The 20370-nt window shown below is 47.6% G+C and overlaps 3 protein-coding genes across 9 annotated transcripts; 2 read left to right on the plus strand and 1 right to left on the minus strand.

Moving 5' to 3' along the window:
* On the plus strand, nt 1–11934 carry VPS72 (vacuolar protein sorting 72 homolog). The gene is made up of 6 exons (XM_006058162.3): nt 1–195; nt 3877–4029; nt 4205–4319; nt 4709–4885; nt 10870–11014; nt 11351–11934. The coding sequence occupies exons 1-6, from the start codon at nt 79–81 to the stop codon at nt 11736–11738; spliced, it is 1095 nt and encodes a 364-aa protein (XP_006058224.1). The 5' UTR covers nt 1–78; the 3' UTR covers nt 11739–11934.
* Nucleotides 11935–12308: 374 nt separating this feature from the next.
* On the plus strand, nt 12309–17197 carry TMOD4 (tropomodulin 4). Of its 3 annotated transcripts, none has more exons than XM_006058156.4 (10): nt 12309–12670; nt 13669–13833; nt 14029–14185; nt 14494–14610; nt 15071–15160; nt 15344–15474; nt 15572–15679; nt 16050–16193; nt 16445–16589; nt 17083–17197. In XM_006058156.4, exons 2-10 carry the CDS (start codon nt 13711–13713, stop codon nt 17103–17105), a joined length of 1038 nt encoding a protein of 345 aa, XP_006058218.1. In that variant the 5' UTR covers nt 12309–12670; nt 13669–13710; the 3' UTR covers nt 17106–17197. The 3 variants fall into 3 exon arrangements, with proteins under 3 accessions (XP_006058218.1, XP_006058216.1, XP_006058217.1); XM_006058154.4 differs by having other exon boundaries at nt 12310–12698; XM_006058155.4 differs by lacking the exon at nt 12309–12670 and having other exon boundaries at nt 12737–13833.
* Nucleotides 17198–17718: 521 nt separating this feature from the next.
* LOC102416218 (sodium channel modifier 1) lies at nt 17719–20363 on the minus strand. 5 transcript variants are annotated; one of them, XM_006058157.3, is made up of 7 exons: nt 20174–20363; nt 19841–19911; nt 19513–19601; nt 19315–19412; nt 19115–19203; nt 18520–18714; nt 17719–17884 (listed from the first exon to the last, which is right to left on the minus strand). In XM_006058157.3, the coding sequence occupies exons 1-7, from the start codon at nt 20222–20224 to the stop codon at nt 17785–17787; spliced, it is 693 nt and encodes a 230-aa protein (XP_006058219.1). In that variant the 5' UTR covers nt 20225–20363; the 3' UTR covers nt 17719–17784. The 5 variants fall into 5 exon arrangements, with proteins under 5 accessions (XP_006058219.1, XP_025143653.1, XP_025143654.1 ...); XM_025287868.2 differs by having other exon boundaries at nt 20123–20363; XM_025287869.2 differs by having other exon boundaries at nt 17719–17906; nt 20123–20363.
* Between the last annotated feature and the right edge of the window lie 7 nt (nt 20364–20370).

Consider the following 20370-nt stretch of genomic DNA (forward strand, 5'->3'; position numbering starts at 1 on the left):
AGTGGTATCGAGCGCCGAGCCTAGAGAACGGCGCTGGGTGAGGGGCTTGGTGGTGGCAGCGCAGTCTCCATAGGCGTTATGAGTTTGGCTGGGGGCCGCGCCCCCCGGAAGACCGCGGGGAACCGGCTCTCTGGGCTTCTGGAAGCAGAAGAGGAAGATGAGTTCTACCAGACGACTTATGGGGGTTTCACTGAGGCAAGAGCCGGGCCCAGGAAGAGGGAGGGAATAAAGCTAAAAGGAGTCCTGACGGAGAGAGAAACCTCGGACAAAGAAGGGGGCGGGGGAGAGGAGTGCTGGTAGCTGGTACTGGAGATGGGGTGGGCGAGATGGGGGGATAAACTGGAGTCCTAGCAGGGGGAACCCTGAATGGTGTTGGAGGGGTCAGGAATGGAGAAGTTGTCCGAAGGACCCCAGACTGTGGCTGAAAACTACTGTTTCCTTAACTGCGTCTCTCAGCGCTTCTGACGTCTAGCATACGCCAGGCACATCCTAGTCACGCGGTGTATATTCGTTGACCTACTGCCTGGTTATTCACCTGAACTGTAGAAAAGAATCTCTCAGAAAAAAGGATAGAGGGACTTAGCCAACTCCTTTTTTTCAGCTTTCAAATATCGTTGTAAATGTTTTCTTAGATAACTGTTTCTTGACTGTCCTGAAAAGTGACCCCATGTGTCCTTCATAGAACATATTTCAGTTTGTAGTTAGATATATTTTGTTTGTGTATACCTTCCAATAGACTGTAAGTTCTGTAAGGTTAGAGATGGTCTGTTTTGTTCAACAGTGTACATCCGAGTGCCTAGTCCAATGACTGGATTGAGTTGACACTTGTTAAATTTGTATTGATTGAATCTGTCCATTCTTTAAATGTGTTAAGTGTCTAAAGCAAGCCAAGCAGTGTGACAGGCGCTGTGGAAACAGAGAGTATTAAAAACACCACCTTATCCTTACATTGTCCAGACTCCAGTGGGTGACCTAGCTGAGTTAACAGTCAGTTAAAATATCGTGTGATAAGGAGAAAAGTGTTAAGCATAGGGTGCTATGGTAGCACTTGGGAGACAAAGTTGTTTGGGATGGGCATCCCTGGGAAACGTGATGTTTAAGCTGAGGACAGTTTGAAAAGTGAGCCTTGGCTCGATGGAGAGCAGTAGGACTGGAAGCAGGGAGAGAATGAAGGTTAGTCCTGGAAGAGGGCGGGGCGGAATATGTAAAGGCACTGACAGCCTGCTCTGGGACCTGCACAGCTGCTCTCATACTCCAAACCAGGAAGGAGAAGAATAGAGGGAGTAGGCCTGGGCCCATCCTTGTAGGGTTTTGTGACCCATGTTAAGTTTTATTCTTCATTCAGAGGACTGAGAAGATTATTTCATGGTCAGATTTGTATTTTAGAAAGATCACTCTATAATGAGGAAAATGGTAGGAGGAGGCAGTGAGAGTAGAGAAACATGAACAGGAGGAGTCAAGAGAAACTAAGGAATTAGAATCCACAGGACTTGGTGACTGATTAGGAGTCATTACTTAACACAGCCATAACCAATTAGTTTAAAATAGAACCTTCTCATCTCTCCTCCAAAGGCCATTTTCCTATTCCTGTCATTTTACGAGTTGTTATTTAATATGTACCCTTCATGCTTCCAAAAAGGATTTAAGAAGGCTTATGATATAAACAAAAAGTAGGAACAGTAAAAATAGAGACAGATGAGAAGTAATTGTACCAGGAGCCTCTGCTAAAATGGTAATAACAGTTGATATTAAATTTAGCTGTGAGTTTCCTGGCAGCCAAATCCTGAATTTCTTTTTTTGTAAGAAAGAAGCATTTAAGTTCTTTAAGAGAGATATACTTATTCAGCATTAAGTCCTAAGGAGAATTACATCCTTGTAAATAAAATAGCAGGGGTTTGGTAGATGATGTAAAAGCATTCTCTTAACTAGTCATGTCTGTTAATGACCCTCGATAAAAGCCAAAGGAATGATAGTAAATCCGTAACTTAGTGAAAGCATTTCAGTTGGGCACTAAGCTAATATGTAGTTGAACTACTACCCTCTGTGATATGATTTAATACCAGGTCAGGGCTGAGGGGATTAATGTGTTCTCAGGCTGTCTTTCACAAACGTTAGTTGGGAGGAAATGATGGTCACCAGTACAAGACTGAATACTGGCTGCCTTGGCTTGTCAACTGTGTTATTTGCTTGCCTTGGCACCATGTGTACCAAGAGTAACCCATCAGTCTCATCAGTGATTGAAGAGAAAGGCACATGTTTGAGGTGCTGCCCTGCTCAATTAACTCCCCTCCTCCCAAGCATTTTTTCTCTCTCTCTCTCTTTTCCTGTGTGGCTGCTGTTTTAGCCCAAACTCAGGCTTAGGCTCTACTACATGTTTTCTACTCCAGTCCATCCCACCACCTCCAGAACTTTCTGAAACACTCCTTGTATGTAGTTTTCCTCTCCTCCCAAATCTTCAGTGCCTTCCCATTATACATGGTGTGAAGTGAAAGTTGCTCAGTTGTGTCTGACTCTTTGCGACAACATGCGTTATACAGCCTGCCAGGCTCCTCTGTCTGTGGAATTCTCCAGGCCAGAATATTAGAGTGGGTAGCCATTCCCTTCTCCAAGGGATCTTCCCAACCCAGGGATCGAACACAGGTCTCCCGCATTGCAGGTGGATTCTTTACCGTCTGAGCCACCAGGGGAGCTCATACATGGTAGTAGGACCCAACTCTTTTTCTGTCCCAACTCTTTCTGTCCCACCTCACCTGAGGAATGAGACATATTTCTCAGTAACTTTGGCTTACTTCAGTGGTGATTATCAGTGCTGGAGCAAGTAAGAGGGAGAGGATTGAGAATCACTGTCCTGCAAGTTAAGATCATAAGTTTAAAAGTTAAATGTCAGTAAGTCATGACATTTACATTTGTCTGTATATCGAATCCCTGGAGAAGGAAATGGCAACCCACTTTCGTATTCTTGCCTGGAAAATTCCATGGGCAGAGGAAACTGGCCAGCTTCAGTCCATGGGGTCACAAAGAGTTGGACACGACCGAGCACATAGATTGAATGCAACCTTCTTTTCAAATCTTGTAGCCCTATAGGGCATTCAGTTAATGTTGGAAGAAGGCTGTGATGGAGCCTAGGAAGTCTCCTAGGAAAGGCAGTCACCTAGGAAGACTTCTTGCCAGAGACAAACCTGCTTTGCTTAGGTCTAAATCCTTATTCCATAAACATGCTGTACACATTCTTGCTTCTGCACCTTTGTTCCTGTCATTTGCTCTGCCTGGGATTCCCTCTTCCCTCTTGGCTGTCTAAATACTAGCAGTATTTTAAACCATGGCTCAAGTCCTCTTCATTCTTTAAAGTCTGAAGCAGAGTTTAGTAAACTACAACCTGCTGGCTGAATCTAACCCACTATCTCTGTTAATCTGGTCCTTTGCAGAAAAAGTTTGCCAACCCTTGGTCTAAAGGAATAAAGTCTAACATTTAGACTTTTCCAGGCCATCAGTCCATTGCAGGTGTGCCTTCCTCTGATCACTTATAACATTTTATTGCCATTTGGTAGTTTATATGTTGCCCTGTATTATAACTTCCATTTATAATGATGTCTTTTCCTATACCTGACTGTGAGACCCTGAAGGTGGAGACCAAACCATATCCTTTTGTACCCCAGCACTTAACACAGTGTGCTGCAGGTAAAGGGCAGTCAGTTAACATTGGAAAGGGTGGTGCTGGAGCCAAAGACCATCAGCCCTTCTTGCCTGAGGAAAATGAAAGCCTAGGCTGGGAAGGAGAGTGGGGCAGCCCTTATCAATAGGCAAAGGGATTCTGTTCCTCCTAGAGGGGCATTAATAACTGCTGCCAGTGAGAACCGCATCTCCCTATGTCCTCAGGAATCAGGAGATGATGAGTATCAAGGGGACCAGTCAGACACAGAGGATGAGGTGGACTCTGACTTTGACATCGACGAAGGGGATGAACCATCCAGTGATGGAGAAGCAGAAGAGCCAAAAAGGAAGCGCCGAGTAGTCACCAAAGCATATAAGGTGCAGGGGAGGCCTGGTTTTCTTGGACTTCCTTAATTTGTATTCTCCCTTTCATCAGGTCCCATTATGCCCCACACCAATCCCACTTCCTGCTGTGCTGGTTTTCTCTTCCTAAGGTCTTCATTGTCGCCCAATATCTTCTCTTCCCTGGTATCTGATTTCACTCTGTTCCCAGGAGCCTCTCAAGAGCTTGAGGCCTCGAAAGGTCAGCACCCCAGCTGGTAGCTCTCAGAAGACCCGAGAAGAAAAGGCACTGCTTCCATTAGAACTACAGGATGATGGCACTGACAGTGAGTGGGGATGTTTGGGTCAATAGAGAAAGATGAAGTAGTATGATAAAATACTGTATTCATATTAAGTTTGCTGAAGTTGATAACTTTACTATGAGCATGTAGGAATAATTCTAATTAGGAAATATACACCGAGTATTTAGGGAAGAGAGCTATGATGTTGATGTGCATAACTTAACTCTCAGATTATTCAGAAAATACGCACACACAGATTGCAAATAGGGCAAAATGTTAACAGAGGATTTGGCAAAAGATTCATGGGTGTTCTTTGTACTATTCTTAACTTTTTCGTAAGTTTGAAATGATTTCCAAATAAAAAGCTTTAAAATTAAATTCAGAGAAGGTAGACATGAGTTCAAAGATTTCTTCCTCTATGATTTCCTTCCCAGGTCGGAAGTCCATGCGTCAGTCTACAGCTGAGCACACACGACAAACATTCCTTCGGGTACAGGAGAGGCAGGGCCAGTCACGGCGACGGAAGGGGCCCCACTGTGAGCGGCCACTGACCCAGGAGGAGCTGCTCAGGGAGGCCAAGATCACAGAGGAGCTCAACTTACGTTCACTGGGTCAGTCTTTGGTTTTGAGAACAGTGGGTAGAGGGGCTGAGAAGCACAAGAAAAAGTTAGATCTAGAGGCCCCAAAGAATTGGACAGATGGAGATTTGGGACAAGAGAAATCAGATGAAAGATACGGGGAGAGAAAGTGATTAGGAGCAAGGAAGTAGGCAGTAATGAGGGCTCTGAAGAACAAGTTATATTAAAGTGCTTTGGTATAAAGTAGGAATCGTACAGAAAGGAGTTCAGATTCTAGCTCCGCTGTTCACTTGCTATAAGATTGCAGGCAAATTACTTACAACCTGCTTGCATCTTTCTTTCCTTGTTCACAAAATGTGATGAGATGATAATACTACTTTAATGATCATGAGAATTAGAAATTCAGTACAATCAGTCTGTTCATGAGATACATTGCTTTAAGGTAAAAATTCTGTAAGGTCTTTTCAGTTTATGTGCTGTTGGGCACACAGTCCTGTATGGGAACATACAGTACAAAAGCGTACGTTTCTTTAAGGGACGGTGAACATTCTCAGATCATGAGAGATGAATGAGGGAGCAGCAGGTTTCACTCCCTGCATCATGTGCTCACTCTGGACCATATGTACATTGAGTAAAATAACGGGTGAAATCTCCTACAGTATTTGATTTGCTATTTCTCTCTCTCTGAATCTTTTTTTCATGAAACACATATAATTGAATGTGCATAACCCAAATACAGTTTTACTGTGATGTGGAAGATTGTTTACCCAGAATATCTGGGACCCAACTCATTTTAGTTTGATGGTATCCTTGGTATCCTTAGGACTTCCTTGGTAGCTCAGACGGTTAAGCGTCTGCCTACAATGTGGGAGACCTGGGTTCAAATCCCTGGGTCAGGAAGATCTCTTGGAGAAGGAAATGGCAACCCACTCCAGTATTCTTGCCTGGAAAATCCCCTGGACGGAGGAGCCTGGTAGGCTACAGTCCATGGGGTTGAAAAGAGTTGGACACGACTGAGTGACTTCACTTTCACTTAACTTATTTTAGTTTAATGGTATCAGTAGTTTTGAAATGTAGATACCTTCACTCCAGAAAGTTCCTTGGTGGTCTAGTGGTTAGGACTCAGCAGTCTCACTGCCTTGCCTGGGTTCTATTCCCGGTCAGTGAAGCACATCTTTGGGGCTTCCCTGATAGCTCAGTTGGTAAAGAATCTGCCTGCAGTGCAGGAAACCTGGGTTCGATTCCTGTGTTGGGAATATCTGCTGGAGAAGGGATAGGCTACCCACTCCAGTATTCTTGGGCATCCCTGGTGGCTCAGCTGGTAAAGAATCCACCTGCAATGTGGGAGACCTGGGTTTGATCCCTGGGTTGGGAAGATCCCCTGGAGAAGGGAAAGGCTGCCCGCTCCAGTATTCTGGCCTGGAGAGTTCCATGGACTGTGTGGTCCATGCAGTCACAAAGAATTGGACATGACTGAGTGCCTTTCACTTTCACTCCAAAAGACCACAAAAGATTTAATTAATTTTCAACATTTTCAGGGTGTATTGTTGTGACTTTTAAAAAAATATTTCTATTTGGCTGTGGTGGGTCTTCATTCTGCCCTCAGGCTCTGTCTCATTGCTGAGAGCAGAGTTTCTTCTTCATTGTTGTAGGGTGGCTTCTTGTGTGGAACACAGGCTCTAGGGCATGAGGGCTCAGTATCTGTGGTGCATGGGCTTAGTTGCTCCATGGCATAGGGAATCTTCCTGGACCAGGATCGAACTACTGTTCTCTGCCTCGACAGAGCAGATTCTTTATTTATGTGTTTTTAATTGAATGATAATTACAGTGTTGTATTGGTTTCTGTCATACATCACCATGGATCAGCCGTAGGTATATATATGTCCCCTTCCTCTTGAGCCTCCCTCCCACCCCATCCCACCCTTCGAGGTTGTCACAGAGCCCCAGTTTGAGTTCCCTGAATCATACAGCAAATTCCCACTGGTTATCTATTTTACATATGGTACTGGAGAAGGAAATGGCAACCCACTCCAGCGTTCTTGCCTGGAGAATCCCAGGGACGGGGAAGCCTGGTGGGCTGCCGTCTATGGGGTTGCACAGAGTCGGACACGACTGAAGCGACTTCGCAGCCGCAGCAGTGGTAGTGTATATGTTTCCATGCTACTTTCTCCATTCATCCCACCCTCTCCTTCTTACCACCCCCATGTCCATAAGTCTGTTCTCTATGTCTGCATCTCTATTGCTGCCCTGAAAATAGGTTCATCAGTACTACTTTCTAGTTTCTATATGCATGTGTTAATATACGATATTTATTTTTCTCTTTCTGGCTGACTTCACTCTGTGTAATAGGCTCTAGGTTCACTCATCTCATTAGCGTTGACTCAAACTAGTTCCTTTTTATGGCTGAGTAATATTTCATTGTATATATGTACCACAGCTTCCTTATCCGTTCATCTGTTGTTGGACATCTAGGTTACTTCCATGTCCTAGTTATTGTAAATAGTGCTTGCAGGCAGATTCTTAACCACTGGACCAACAGGGAAGTCCAGCTGTCATGACTTTAAAAAAAAATTATTATTATATTGGCTTTAAAATGGGAAATATACCCTTTATCTGTATAATGGCAATGCCGTGCTTTAAAACAGTGGTTATCTCTTAAAACATATAAATGGCTGCGAAATATCACAAATAATGAGGTCACTTGATGTCACTATAATTATAAACTGCATCCTTTGACTACATTGATGGTTTCAGGCCACTGTAAAGAGAGTGATTCCCAGGCTTCTGACATAGGAGATCCTGGTGGGGCATGTTTGGCAGGAGAAAAAAATTATAAGTTCATTTTTGAACATGTTGGATTTGAGATGTCTGTGAGCAGTTCATGAGTGCTGAGAAATCAGATAAACACACAAATCTGGTGTTTGAACAAGATATCTGGGCTAGAAATACAAATTTGGAAGTTTTTGAATGTGGATGGTAATTGACACTGGAGTGGATGAGATCACTCAGGGAGAAAACATAGAGCAAGAAGGGTAGGCAGAGGCTCAAGAAGGTCCTGCAGACACTAAAAAGTAATGGTCTTCTACAAGAGGAGGAGCTCAGGAAAGGATCTGAGGGAAGGCCAGAGAGTGGGAAAGCCAGGAAAGTTTGTCTTAAGAACTCTAAGGAAAGAGAATGTTTTGGGGCAGTAGCTGCTCAGTCTTGCTGAGATGCCAGTGAAGAGAACTGAGAAGTGTCCGTTGATTTTGGTGACATGGGGGTCAGAAATGACCTTAGGGAGCACTTTTGGGGGAGCAAGCCATTGGGAAGTTGTTGGGAAGCCAAACCTTTAAAATTTGGCCATGAAGGGTAGGAGAGGAACAGTAGGGGGTCTGGGGTCAAGACAGGGTTTGTCCTTGTTCTCTTTTATTCAAAGATTGGAGAGTATGTATTTTTGGTGAGATGCAACAGAAAGAATTTTAAGACAGAAAAGAAAGGATCATTAATAGTGTAGGGTTTTGGAGAAGTGGGAGTAAGGGTGGGAGCTAGGGCACGGGTAGAAGAGTTGGCCTAAGTTAAGAGGGAGGAAGTAAGGGTGGCTCATAGCTATAGGGTTGTAAATTCAGAGCAGGCCAGTATAATGGTTCTCATCTGATGTTTTTTAGGGACTATCATTTGTCAGGTGTTGGGGATAGAGTTGGAAGCTGGAGAGTGAAGACTGAAATTGTTGTGGAGATAGGATCATCTGCTGGTGTTGGCAGGTCTTCTGAAGTTTGGGAATATGAATTTCTGGCGGTTGCATTCTACCTGTTGTGTAACTTTTTTCCAGTACTGCTCTTCGTTCCAGGTCTGGGCGAAGGAGTTTAGATTGATAAGAGAATGACTGATGAAGATAAAAGGAAGGCTGGAAGGAGTTATAGAATGCAGAGATTTTCAGGTACTTGAAGTACTGAAGAACTAGAAGAACAGAGGTATCTAGGGTAATGGAGCAAAGAGAGCTGAAGCGTGGGGCTCCACAGGACACAGGCACATCCTGCCCGAGGTATGGGAGAATAAGCAGCCTCCACCAGAGGGCTGCAGGGAGTAGTGGCCTCTAAGGATGACAGGTTTCCTGTAAGGCAAGTTTTGGAAGGTGTGCTGAGTGAGAAACCTGACGAAATAGATGAGTTGGCTGATTATAGAGCAGAGGTTACAGAGGGTACAGGAAAGTGTTGAGAGAAGAGTTGAAAGGTTGGCTCGAGGGAAAGCAATATTACCATCTGGAATTCAAGTGTAAAAGAGATTAAATCACTGGCGGGGGGTGGGGTGCGCGATGAAGGGGTCAGGGGAGTAGGTATCCAAAGGACTCTTCTGGTCATACTTTATCTAGAGCAGTGGTCCCCAACCTTTTTGGCATCAAAGACCAATTTTGTGGAAGATAATTTTTCCATGAACCCAGGGTGAGGGGTATGTTTCAGGATGATTCGAGCGCATTACATTTATTGTGCACTTCATTTCTAATCTAATGTTGCTACTGATTTGACAGAAGGTATCAGTCCTCGGCCCAGAGGTTGGGGACCCTTGCCCTGGAGAATTGTGTTCAGAGTACCCACATTTAAGGGGGACAGAGGGACCAGGAATATTCGATCTGTGTACACATTAACAAATCTTTATTGAACTCCTGTAATGTGTGGAATGCTGCATGGCCCTCATGATGTGTAGGTAATATGAGTCACAGTCACTGCCCTTGAGAGACGTGTGCACCAACAATGAGCTGCCACAGAGCGGTGTCACCTGGTCCAGGCAGGGTGACTAGGGAACTAGAGAGGAGGGCCTGAATGAAGGAGCGGTCACTCAGCTCAGCTCACTGTTGCCCTGTGAGAATGCAGGTACAAAGTTGCCAGATTTTCTTCTTAGTTTTTCAAAAGGGACCAGAAACCTCTGTATTTGAATGTAATTTCCTGACTTTTAAATGTCAGCAACTAATTCAGATTTTTCTTTAAAACACTATGCAAATCAAGCAGGACACATAAAGGGGCTGCTATCTTGCAGCCTCTGCCATAGATCATGGTAAGTACAGGAACAGAAGGGTGTTTTTGGCACAGGTGGCAAAGGAGGCAGTGACTCAGAACCATGTTGTATGAGGAATGGTTCAGTAGAAGGGGCACTGTGATCAGCCTGAAGAGAGATGAGCACTAATTTCAACTATTTAAAGGACTGTCAAGTGGAAGACAGGTTAGATTTATGTTCCTTTTGGCCTTAGAAGGTGAAACAGTATCAACAGGAAGTATATTTCAGCTCACAGTGGGAAAGAAGGGGGCTTCCCTGGTGGCTCAGTGGTAAAGAATCCACCTGGCAATGCAGGAGACATGGGTTCAATCCCTGGTCCGGGAAGATCCTAAATGCTGCAGAGCAACTAAGCCTGTGCACCACAACTACTGAGCCTGTGCTCCAGAGCCCAGGAGCCACACTACTGAGCCCAGGAGCCACAACTACTGAAGCTCTTGTGCCTAGACCCAGTGCTCCACAACACCAGAAGCCACCACAATGTGATGCCCACACAGCGCAAATGGAGAGTAGCCCACACTCGCTGCAACTAGAGGAAAGTCCATGCATCAACGAAGATCCAGCGCAGCCAAAAACAAATAACTCAGTAAACAAATAAATAATTTTTAAGTAGGAAAGAACTCTAATCACTAGGGAATCCTAAAGAGGCAGTGTGCTGCCTTAGATAGATAGGAGCAAGTTGACAGAACAGTAACAAGGGGTTAGAGGAAATGAGCATTTTCCTCGCCAAAGGATCCCTTCCAGCTCTGAAGTCCTACTGTTCTGAGCCAGTGAGGAATCGAGTGAATCTAAGAAATGATGAGCAGGGTGTATGTCAAGAGGGGCAAGCAGAAAGCTTATGAAATGGGTGATGCTTGAGGGCTTTAGAGGACTTTGTTAATTGGCTTGGGTGAGCAGTGACTAGACAGCCAGGAGGGTAATTAAGAGACTATAGGACAGGACTGGGGTTTGGGAAGTGGGGAACTGACCCATGCACTCGTTCCTTCCTGAAGAGACATATGAGCGGCTCGAGGCTGACAAAAAGAAGCAGGTCCACAAGAAGCGGAAGTGCCCTGGGCCCATAATCACCTACCATTCGGTGACCGTGCCACTGGTTGGGGAGCCAGGCCCTAAAGAAGAGAATGTCGACGTAGAAGGGTGAGTGAGTGAATCTCAGGGAAGAGAGTACAATGTCTCCCTTCTGAATTCAGCTTGTGTTCCCTCAGCCCCATTTCACTTGCTCTCCTCACACAGTTCTCCTAACACTTGGGTATCTTTCAGATCCTTTTCCCATCAGCTCCGATTTTTCTTATAGTCCCTCTCTTCTGTTTTTCCATCCAGCCCTGCTTTGTTTGTCCTGTCTGTCACTTAATAGATTCTCTCGGACTGTTGCCATCCACTGCCGACTCCTCTTTCTTCAGTTCTCTGATCTCTTTCTTTATCTGTTGTCTTCACCTCTCAGCTCTTTGTGTTTTTCTCTGTCTTTTGCCTCAGACTTGATCCCGCTCCCATGGCTTCTGCATTGACTGCCCGTGCTGGGACTGGACCCGTCATCCCTCCTGCTCGCTGCTCACGTACCTTCATCACTTTTAGTGACGATGCCACATTTGAGGAATGGTTTCCTCAAGGGCGGCCCCCAAAGATCCCCGTTCGGGAGGTCTGCCCGGTGACCCATCGGCCAGCCCTATATCGGGACCCTGTTACAGACATCCCCTACGCCACTGCTCGAGCCTTCAAGATCATCCGTGAGGCCTACAAGAAGTACATCACTGCCCACGGACTGCCGCCCACCGCCTCAGCCCTAGGCCCTGGCCCACCACCTCCTGAGCCCCTCCCTGGCTCTGGGCCCCGAGCCTTGCGCCAGAAAATTGTCATCAAATGAAGGGATGTCTGGTCCTTAGAAACCTCTTTCCTGTCCTAACTTAAGGTTCTTAAGTTGGGGCTCTTAAGAAGCTCCTGCTTCTTCCCTTTGTCATTGGTGATCTTTGCCCAGCTCTTCTCTGTATTTCTTTCACATCTTTCCCCCTAGTTCCTACAGGTTTGTGTTTTTTAATCTAATAAAATAGAAAGATCCCTTTTGTCTGGTGTCCAATCCAGGGTTGGGAGCAAAAAGTATTTGTGAATGAGTTTTATATTTGTTTAATAGCTTTTATTATGAGTCATCCTTTTTATTCTTTATTTTTTTAAGGTTTTTTTTGGGCCACACCATATGACTTGTAGGATCTTAGTTCCCCAACCAAGGATCAGCCCTGGGCCCTCAGCAGTGAAAGCGCCTAGTCCTAACCACTGGACCACCAGGGAACTTCCAGAGTTTCCCTTTTTAAATTGTAAAATATTAATTCCTCTAACAGTTTATAAACACCTTAAAATTAGACACCAAAACAAAATCCTTGTACTCACCTCTATTATCTCCTTATAGTCACTGCTTTGAATATAGCAGGCACTAAATATTGGGTTGGCCAAAAATTTTGTTCAGGTTTTCTGTACGATATCATGGAAAAACCCAAACAGACTTTTAGGCCAATCCAGTAAGCATTAATAGGAACTGTGATTCGTAGAAGTCCAGTTTCTGGGACTCGGGCTTGGAGGAAGGGGAGGAGGTGCCATGGCTGTTAGCGGCCACTAGAGGCTCTCAGGGCTGGGCAGGGTATGGGGGCTGTGTATATGTGATCTCCCACTACCCCCCACCTGGCCAGAGCTAAAATAATAAAATGCTGAGCTCACTGTTCCCCCACCCTCTCCCTCGGCACCGGCTCCTCCTGCTGCCCGGACGGTGCTCCAGCAGAACAGACAGACCAACCAACAGCAGGGGAGGTGAGAAGGGAGGTGGCCACCAGGACTGGTAGGTGGGGAAGGCAGGGGGCTTGTGGATCAGAGCCTGGTGGGAGATGGGAGAAGAGGGGCTCCTACTGGGAATGATGTGGAGTGTGTCTGCCTCTCTGTCACTCTGTTTCTGTCGCTGTCTGTCCTCTCCCTTAACTGTAGTTACGTTGTCAATGTACGTTTCTCACATTTTCTCAGTCTTTCATATTCAGCATGGTGTGTATGTGTGGCTTAAAAGATCATGCAAGTTTAATCCTCTCATTGGTTTTAGAGAAACTATCCCATTTAGAAGGCATTTCCCACCCATTAGACTGGTGTCGCCTTCCCATCCAAAGCCAGGGACACATTCTGTGAACTCAGTACCTTCTCCTAAGGCTGTGCCACCCCTCCCCCACTCTGGATGTCTCCCAGGTCCTCTGAGCTCTTGCTTTCCCTCAGGATTTAGGATTTCAGCAAACAATGAGATCTTGATCCCCCACAATAAAAGGAGATGAGGGTGGAGTAAGAGCACTATCTATCCCCCCAACAAATCCTCCTTGGTTTCTTAAGCCAGGTTAGGAAAAACTGGATTAGGGGGAAGAGAGGCAGAATTTCCCTGAAGCTCTCTGCCTGGCCCCCTTCCTTGCAATAGGAATTGGGCTTGGGGCCGGCTGTGATGGCAGGGCTCCTGGCAGCTGTGCTAGGGCAAGAGGCACCGACAGGCGAGGTTAAGGGGAGGGGTACTGCCAGGGTTTCTGATACAATGGGGAGAGGGATTCACCCTGCATACTGGGATCCCCATCCAGAGTGGCTGGAAGCTGTGGAAGCGGGAAGGAGGCTCCATTTCTAACTAAACAACCCAACCTTCCCCCATTTTCCCACGCCCAGCTAGATCTCTATCTGCCAAGGCAACCAGCTTATTTATTGTTCTGCCCCACTGGCTTGTCTGTTTCCCTACTGTGTCTGTGGACATCTTGCCATTGTCCAACCACTCTCTCCCTATAACCCAGGCTCCGTGAGTGCCACACAGTGGGGAGGGGGTGGGGGCCATCATGTCATCGTATCAAAAGGAACTGGAAAAATACAGAGACATAGATGAAGATGAGATCCTAAAGACCTTGAGCCCTGAGGAGCTAGAACAGCTGGACTGCGAGCTACAGGAGATGGACCCTGAGGTAGGGGCTCCAGCACAGGGGATCGGGCAATCCCTAGGCAGTAGGAAGGGTGTGGGGCCCTGGGGGACTGAGACCAGGGTGATCTACAGGGCTTAGAGTTCTAAGAAGCTCAGGGGAACAGTGTCTGGAGATGCTTTAGGGGGTGCCCCAGGCCAGAGGGGGGCCCTGACTTGCTCTCCAAAACTCATCCCTAAGAACATGCTCCTGCCAGCTGGACTAAGACAACGTGACCAGACAAAGAAGAGCCCAACGGGGCCGCTGGACCGAGAGGCCCTCTTGCAGTACCTGGAACAGCAGGCACTAGAGGTCAAAGAGCGTGATGACTTGGTGCCCTTCACAGGCGAGAAGAAGGGTATGGGATCTCTAACATCCATGCCTCCTAGAACCCAATGGTGGTCTCTCACATGTCCCCATTCCAGCTTTCTTCTCACTTGCCCACTCCTAACTGCCAGGAAATCAGCTGCCTACACCTGCATGCCAACTTACACTCCAGCTCTTAGAAGTGATCAAGGGGACCCAGGAGTCCTGAGCTTGTAGAGGACTCAGGTTTTACAGTGGCTCCTAGTGACCCAGCATTCTACCTCCTGGAGAAGGAAAGGAAGCTGGAAGCCAGGATCTTAGGAGAAATGACGACCTGAACCATCCTCATCTCCCCATCAGGGAAACCCTACATCCAGCCCAAGAGAGAAATTCCAGTGGAGGAGCAGGTCACTCTGGAGCCTGAGCTGGAGGAGGCGCTGGCCCACGCCACAGATGCTGAGATGTGTGACATTGCAGGTGGGCAGCTGTGGGCAGTTGAGTTGGGAGGATCTGGGGCAAAGGTCGTGAACATGGCATGGGACTAGTGGGATGTGGATGTTTTGAGAAAGCCTCAGATAGTGGTTTTTAATTTTTGTCTATATGTGTACACTCATTTTTAAATTTAATAAGTTAACATCTCAAGGGCGATTTTACAGGGATTATAAAGCAAAACTATTTTGGCTGCAAACAGCAGGGTCTGACAGACCCCCTCACCCTGTGGTGGCTCCTTAGGGACCTTCCCTTAGCCCTGTCTCAATGTTTTGAAAACCACTGCCTTACACAGCTTAATGGAAGGGACCCCTGGGACCAAAAGGGGAAACCTCTTTGGAAGAGGTCAGGCTTCAAAAATGCAATAGATTCAGAATGAGGTGGGTGGGGGGCCTGGAACAAGTGCGTTTTCCTCATTCCCTGTGCCCCCTCTGCCTACTCTCTCCAGCAATTCTGGGCATGTACACACTGATGAGCAACAAGCAGTACTATGATGCGATCTGCAGCGGAGAAATCTGCAACACCGAAGGCATTAGCAGTGAGTGTGTTTGGGAGCATGGTGCCCAGGGCTCCTGGCAGGTGTCCCGAAGTCTGAGCAAAGGTAGCAAAGGGTGAAACGGGGCAGTCAGGGAGCAGACATAATGCATACGTGATGAGAGAATGAATGGGGAGGAGACTGTGGGGGACATGTTGGGGTTTCCTTCCTCCCCTCACCCACCAGGTGTGGTGCAGCCTGACAAGTACAAGCCAGTGCCAGATGAGCCCCCAAATCCCACCAACATCGAGGAGATACTGAAGAGTGTTCGAAGCAACGACAAGGAGGTAGAGGAGGTGAACCTCAATAATATCCAGGTGTGATATCTGACCCCATCCTCTAAGCAGTAACACCGGCCTAACTCTGCTGTCTTATGAGTCCCCTGGCTCACCCTCTCCTATTCCCCTTTGATAGGACATCCCGATACCCATGCTAACTGAGCTGTGTGAGGCCATGAAGACAAATACCCATGTCCGGAGCTTCAGCCTGGTGGCCACAAGGAGTGGTGACCCCGTTGCCAATGTAAGGCTAGCTGGCATCCCTCACCCTCTCCCTGGACATGCATCCCTGGCAGGGCTGTCAGAAAGGGTTGCGCTGGGGGTGCTATTCCCATCGACTCTCTTAGGGGAGACCTGCTGGAGACTCCTCCCCTCAGTCCTTTGACTCACAGCTGTCTTCCTAAAGCACCCAACTCTCTCAACCACCCCCAACTCCACTGCACACGTCACCCCACGGCTTTCCCTACTACCTACCCTTCTTCTGCCTCCCTGGAGCCCCATGCCCAGCTCAAGGACTCTTCTCAAAGAGCTGTCTCCCTCTCGCTCCTGTTCTTTCTCTCCTCAGTCATCTGTGAAACTGTACCCTAACCCTAATCCAAGTCCCTACTACCCAGGCGGTGGCTGACATGTTGCGTGAGAATCGTAGCCTCCAGAGCCTGAACATCGAATCCAACTTCATTAGCAGCACAGGGCTTATGGCTGTGCTGAAGGCAGTTCGGGAGAACGCCACACTCACTGAGCTCCGAGTAGACAACCAGGTCAGCCTTCCCTTCCCCTCGTCTTTGCAGTCAGCTAACACTCACTGATCCTCTTCCCTGGGGCAGCCACAGGCAGGATCTCATCTGATCTTGTTTGAACTCTCCCTCTTCTTATGAGGGGAGCCAAGGCAGCACCTCTCATCACTCATTCCAGAGAACGAGCCTCTTTAACCTCCCAAAGGGTTGGTGGTCTGAGATGGTGAACAATCCAAATGAGGGGTGCTGACGGCTTCCATCTCGGCCTCCCCCAGCGCCAGTGGCCTGGTGACGCAGTGGAGATGGAGATGGCCACCGTGCTCGAACAGTGTCCCTCCATTGTCCGCTTTGGCTACCACTTTACACAGCAGGGGCCACGCGCTCGGGCCGCCCAGGCCATGACCCGGAACAATGAACTGCGTGAGTAGCTGCAGACATGGTGCATGGGGGAGAAGGCAAGTAGCTGCAGAAGCTGGTGGATGCCCCTGAAAGCTAACTTAGTGACTAGCAGCCTAGGGTGCTGCCTAAGTGACATTCACAGAAGTTCAAATACCATGCTGCTGCTGCTGCTGCTGCTAAGTCGCTTCAGTCGTGTCCGACTCTGTGCGACCCCATTGACGGCAGCCCACCAGGCTCCGCCGTCCCTGGGATTCATAGGTGACCTGAAAGTAGACAGCAAAACTCCTCTGCCCAAGTATACCAGTGGAGAGGCAAAAGGGAAGGTAGTCATAGCCGTTGGGGCCATGTGTTTTTATTTGCCCTGTTGTCTCTTATTTTAACATGGCGGGGAGGAGCATGCTTGGTGACCTAAGACATTACCTCTTTATGAGTCTGGCCAAGGAACTAGAAAGAACACCTTTGCAGGAGGCAAGAGATGGGATAATGACTTGTGTTTACTCTTCTTCCTTTACAGGTCGCCAGCAAAAGAAAAGATAACATTACCTTTCCCTTTACCAACTAGGGCTCGGAGCCCTGAAAGCTTAAATCATCTGTCCCCCCTTTCCTGTAAATAAAGGCCCTACTGTCCACTCTGCCTGCTCCTTCCTTGGGCTTTGGAGTGGAAATCTTGGCGCTAAACCCCAAGGGTTACTGCCAATTCATCAGGGGATTATTTATACTCTGGGGATCAGCAGGCAGGGAGGTTCAAATTACCAGGAGGAGGTGGGGGGCGCTCCCTCCCTTGGTGTTCCCCATAACCCTGCCAATGCCTTTAGTCTCTTCTACTTTCACAGGGTGGCTAGCCCTGGCTCTGTTTCCAGACATGTCCAACCCCTCCCCGCCGACCAGTGCCTACCCACAACCCTCATGTTATTAGAAGGAGGCAAGGACTTTGAGTGGAGGTGGAGAAGAAAGCAGAAAACACGAAGGGCAAAAACCTCCTTCTGACAGACTTATTAATAGGGCACCAGGCTGCATGCAGCTGACGCTTGGCATGACTGTAGGAGAAGGTGGGGGAGGGTTAGAAGTGTGGGGAGCTGTGTACCTTGCAGAGAAGAATTGGCTGGGCTGAGAATGAACAGATCTGAAATCCTGAAACAAGGAACCAGAGTCAGGGAAAGCTGGGCTCCCAGCGCCTACTGTAGTTTATTTGTGAAATGAATGGGGAAAGAGGATGTCAGTCCAAGGGGAGATCAGGGGGTTCCTCCTCATCAGAGTCAAACTCAACATTTTCATCTTTTATCCATCGACCTCGTCCATCTGGGATCCATCCAGAGCTGGAAACACCAGAAAACAGAACTGGTCAGGAAAAGAAGTTTATTAAATTAATAAAAGCATGTGTGTGAGTGCTCTGTCATGTCCAACTCTGTGACCCCATGGACTGTAGCCTGCCAGGCTCCTATGTCCATGGGATTTCCCAGGCAAGAATACTAGAATGGGTTGCCATTTCCTTCTCCAGGGGAATCTTCCCAACTCAGAGGTCGAACCTGCCTCTTGTGCATTATAGGAGGATTCTTTACTGCTGAGCCTCCTGGAAAGCCCCAATAGTTCTTTCTATCTAACTGTAATTAATTTCCTGAACTATTTGAAAAAAAGTTACATATGTAAGGAGTCTTTGTGCATGCATGCATGTGTGCTAAGTTGCTTCAGGAGGAACCGACTCTGTGACCCTATGGAGTATAGCCCGCCAGGATTCTCCAGGCAAGAATACTGGAGTGGGTTGCCATGCCCTCCTCCAGGGATCTTCCTGACACAGAAATCGAACCTGCATCTCCTGCACTGGCAGGCGGTTTCTTTACCACTGCGCCACCTGGGAAGCCCCATGGGGATAAGTAAAAACACTTGAGAAGCCCTGAAACAAGGAGGGTCAGAGAGAAAAGGGAAAAACTGAGGAAAAATTCTGCATATTCACCTTCGAAGGGTGAGGTAATGATCCAGGGCCCGTCTTCTTGTGGGGCTCATAGGTGCAGGGGATGAGACAGTGGCTGACTCCTTGGTCTGTGAACCAGCCTCAGGCTCAGGTTCTCTACTGATCTTCCCACCTTGGGGTTCAACCTCTGGGGGTGGCAAAGGGGGGCGAGAGACAGAGGGACGAGGGGCTTCTGGTCTGGACAGAGAAGAATCAAAGTCTGTAAAAGCAGTAAAGGAAAGGGCCTAATCTCCTGTGACTCCCAGCTCTTTATAGAAGTGCTTCTCAATTCTGTGTTCCTCAAGATATTAGTAAGTGTTCTGCATAAAAAGAATTTTGAAATCCAGTAAATTTAGGAAAGTCTAAATTAATCTTTTAAGGTTTTTTTTTATCTTACGATTTTGTAGAACCCTTAAAATACACTAATTTTTAATCAAATAGGATTACAAAGCACTTTTTTAGTTATAAAAATCTTTTTCCTGAAATACAAGTTAACACCCCCAGAACGCTTAGTATTTCTCAGATTACAATTAGGAAAACAATCACTTTAGAGCTATCTCTTGTCCCTCCCTACCTCTGGCTTTCCCATCCCACTGACCTGTACTTCCGGCGGCAGCAACTGTTATAGTGAGGAGCTCTGTGCAGAGCACTCTGAGTGATAAGTCGAGTCTGGGTTAAGAGAGGAGCCTGGCATGGAGACAGAAGACAGAGTCAGAGCCTTCAGAGCCAGAAACAAGCCAAAGTCCTTCAAGCCTAAGGTGTGCAGCACGTCCTGCCTGGAACACAACTTCCCCTTACCTCTGCTGTGGTCTCTTCTCTCCTGAGTTCATTATGCTGTCTTGGATTCTGCTCTGTGCCCTTTCCTGGCGGCTTCTTGCCATAGAAAAGCTGCAGGCCTGAGGAGAGAGGGGAAGAGGATTAAAAGCAGAGCACCAAGGGTGGTCTGAAGAGATTTTAAGGGTTTACACTCTATCGTCTGTCTTTTCCCAAACTTACTGGACAGATGTTTTTTGCCTGCACGGTGGGCAGTCAACATGGCCAGAGTGTCCAGGACAGGTCGGTGGGGACAGATGGCACAAGCAAAGCTGGGGAGTAGGAAAGATAATTGGTCCCTGGGGAGTAGAGTCTTGGTCATAGGTCCCACCCCGTCCAAGCATTCATTTCCAAAGCCCAACTCCCAAGTCTCCCAGTCTCCATCACCCACATCCCTGTTACTCACTCCCAGCCAAAGAATCCTAGATACTCCCGCTCTCCTCCTTAATAACAAAAGTTCTTGAGTCGCTAACTTCAAAACCCTTAAACTTGATCCACTCTTCGTTCTCACCGTCCATCCCGTAGCATCAGTGCCTCATCCTCTGGAATGTAACTGGCAAGCAGGTCCCCGACTCTTCGTTTCTGCAGGGGACAGGGGAAGAAGTCCGGACGGGATCAGCTGGATATGAGGGAGGGATAAAAGGGAAATGATAGAGACGAAGACTCAAAGGGAATAAAGACCATGGGAGAACACACATCTGCGGCGAAGAAGGGGTCACCACCGCCTCTAGTCTTTTGGTTCCCTCCACCCCGCCCCCCAGTTGTTGCCACAGCAACAAAACAGCTCCTTTACAGCCTTCAGAGGGCAGGTGAAGCTGCTTCGGACGCACTCCTCTCCGCCTACTTTGAGCACATTGAGTTGACTCCAATCGTCTCCTTCCCTCCTGAAAGACATCAAGACTGTGAGCCCCAGAAATCAAAAACTCTATCCAGCCGCCTTCGCCACTCCTTTCAGGCCACCGTAGCGGGAGTGGGTCGTCTCCGTTCCTTCCGGTCTCTTTCCGGCTGGCCCCCTGACTTCCGGGGATGTGCTTCCACGAA

This window comes from Bubalus bubalis, chromosome 6 (assembly GCF_019923935.1).
Source record: "Bubalus bubalis isolate 160015118507 breed Murrah chromosome 6, NDDB_SH_1, whole genome shotgun sequence".
In the NCBI taxonomy this organism is placed as follows: domain Eukaryota; kingdom Metazoa; phylum Chordata; class Mammalia; order Artiodactyla; family Bovidae; genus Bubalus; species Bubalus bubalis.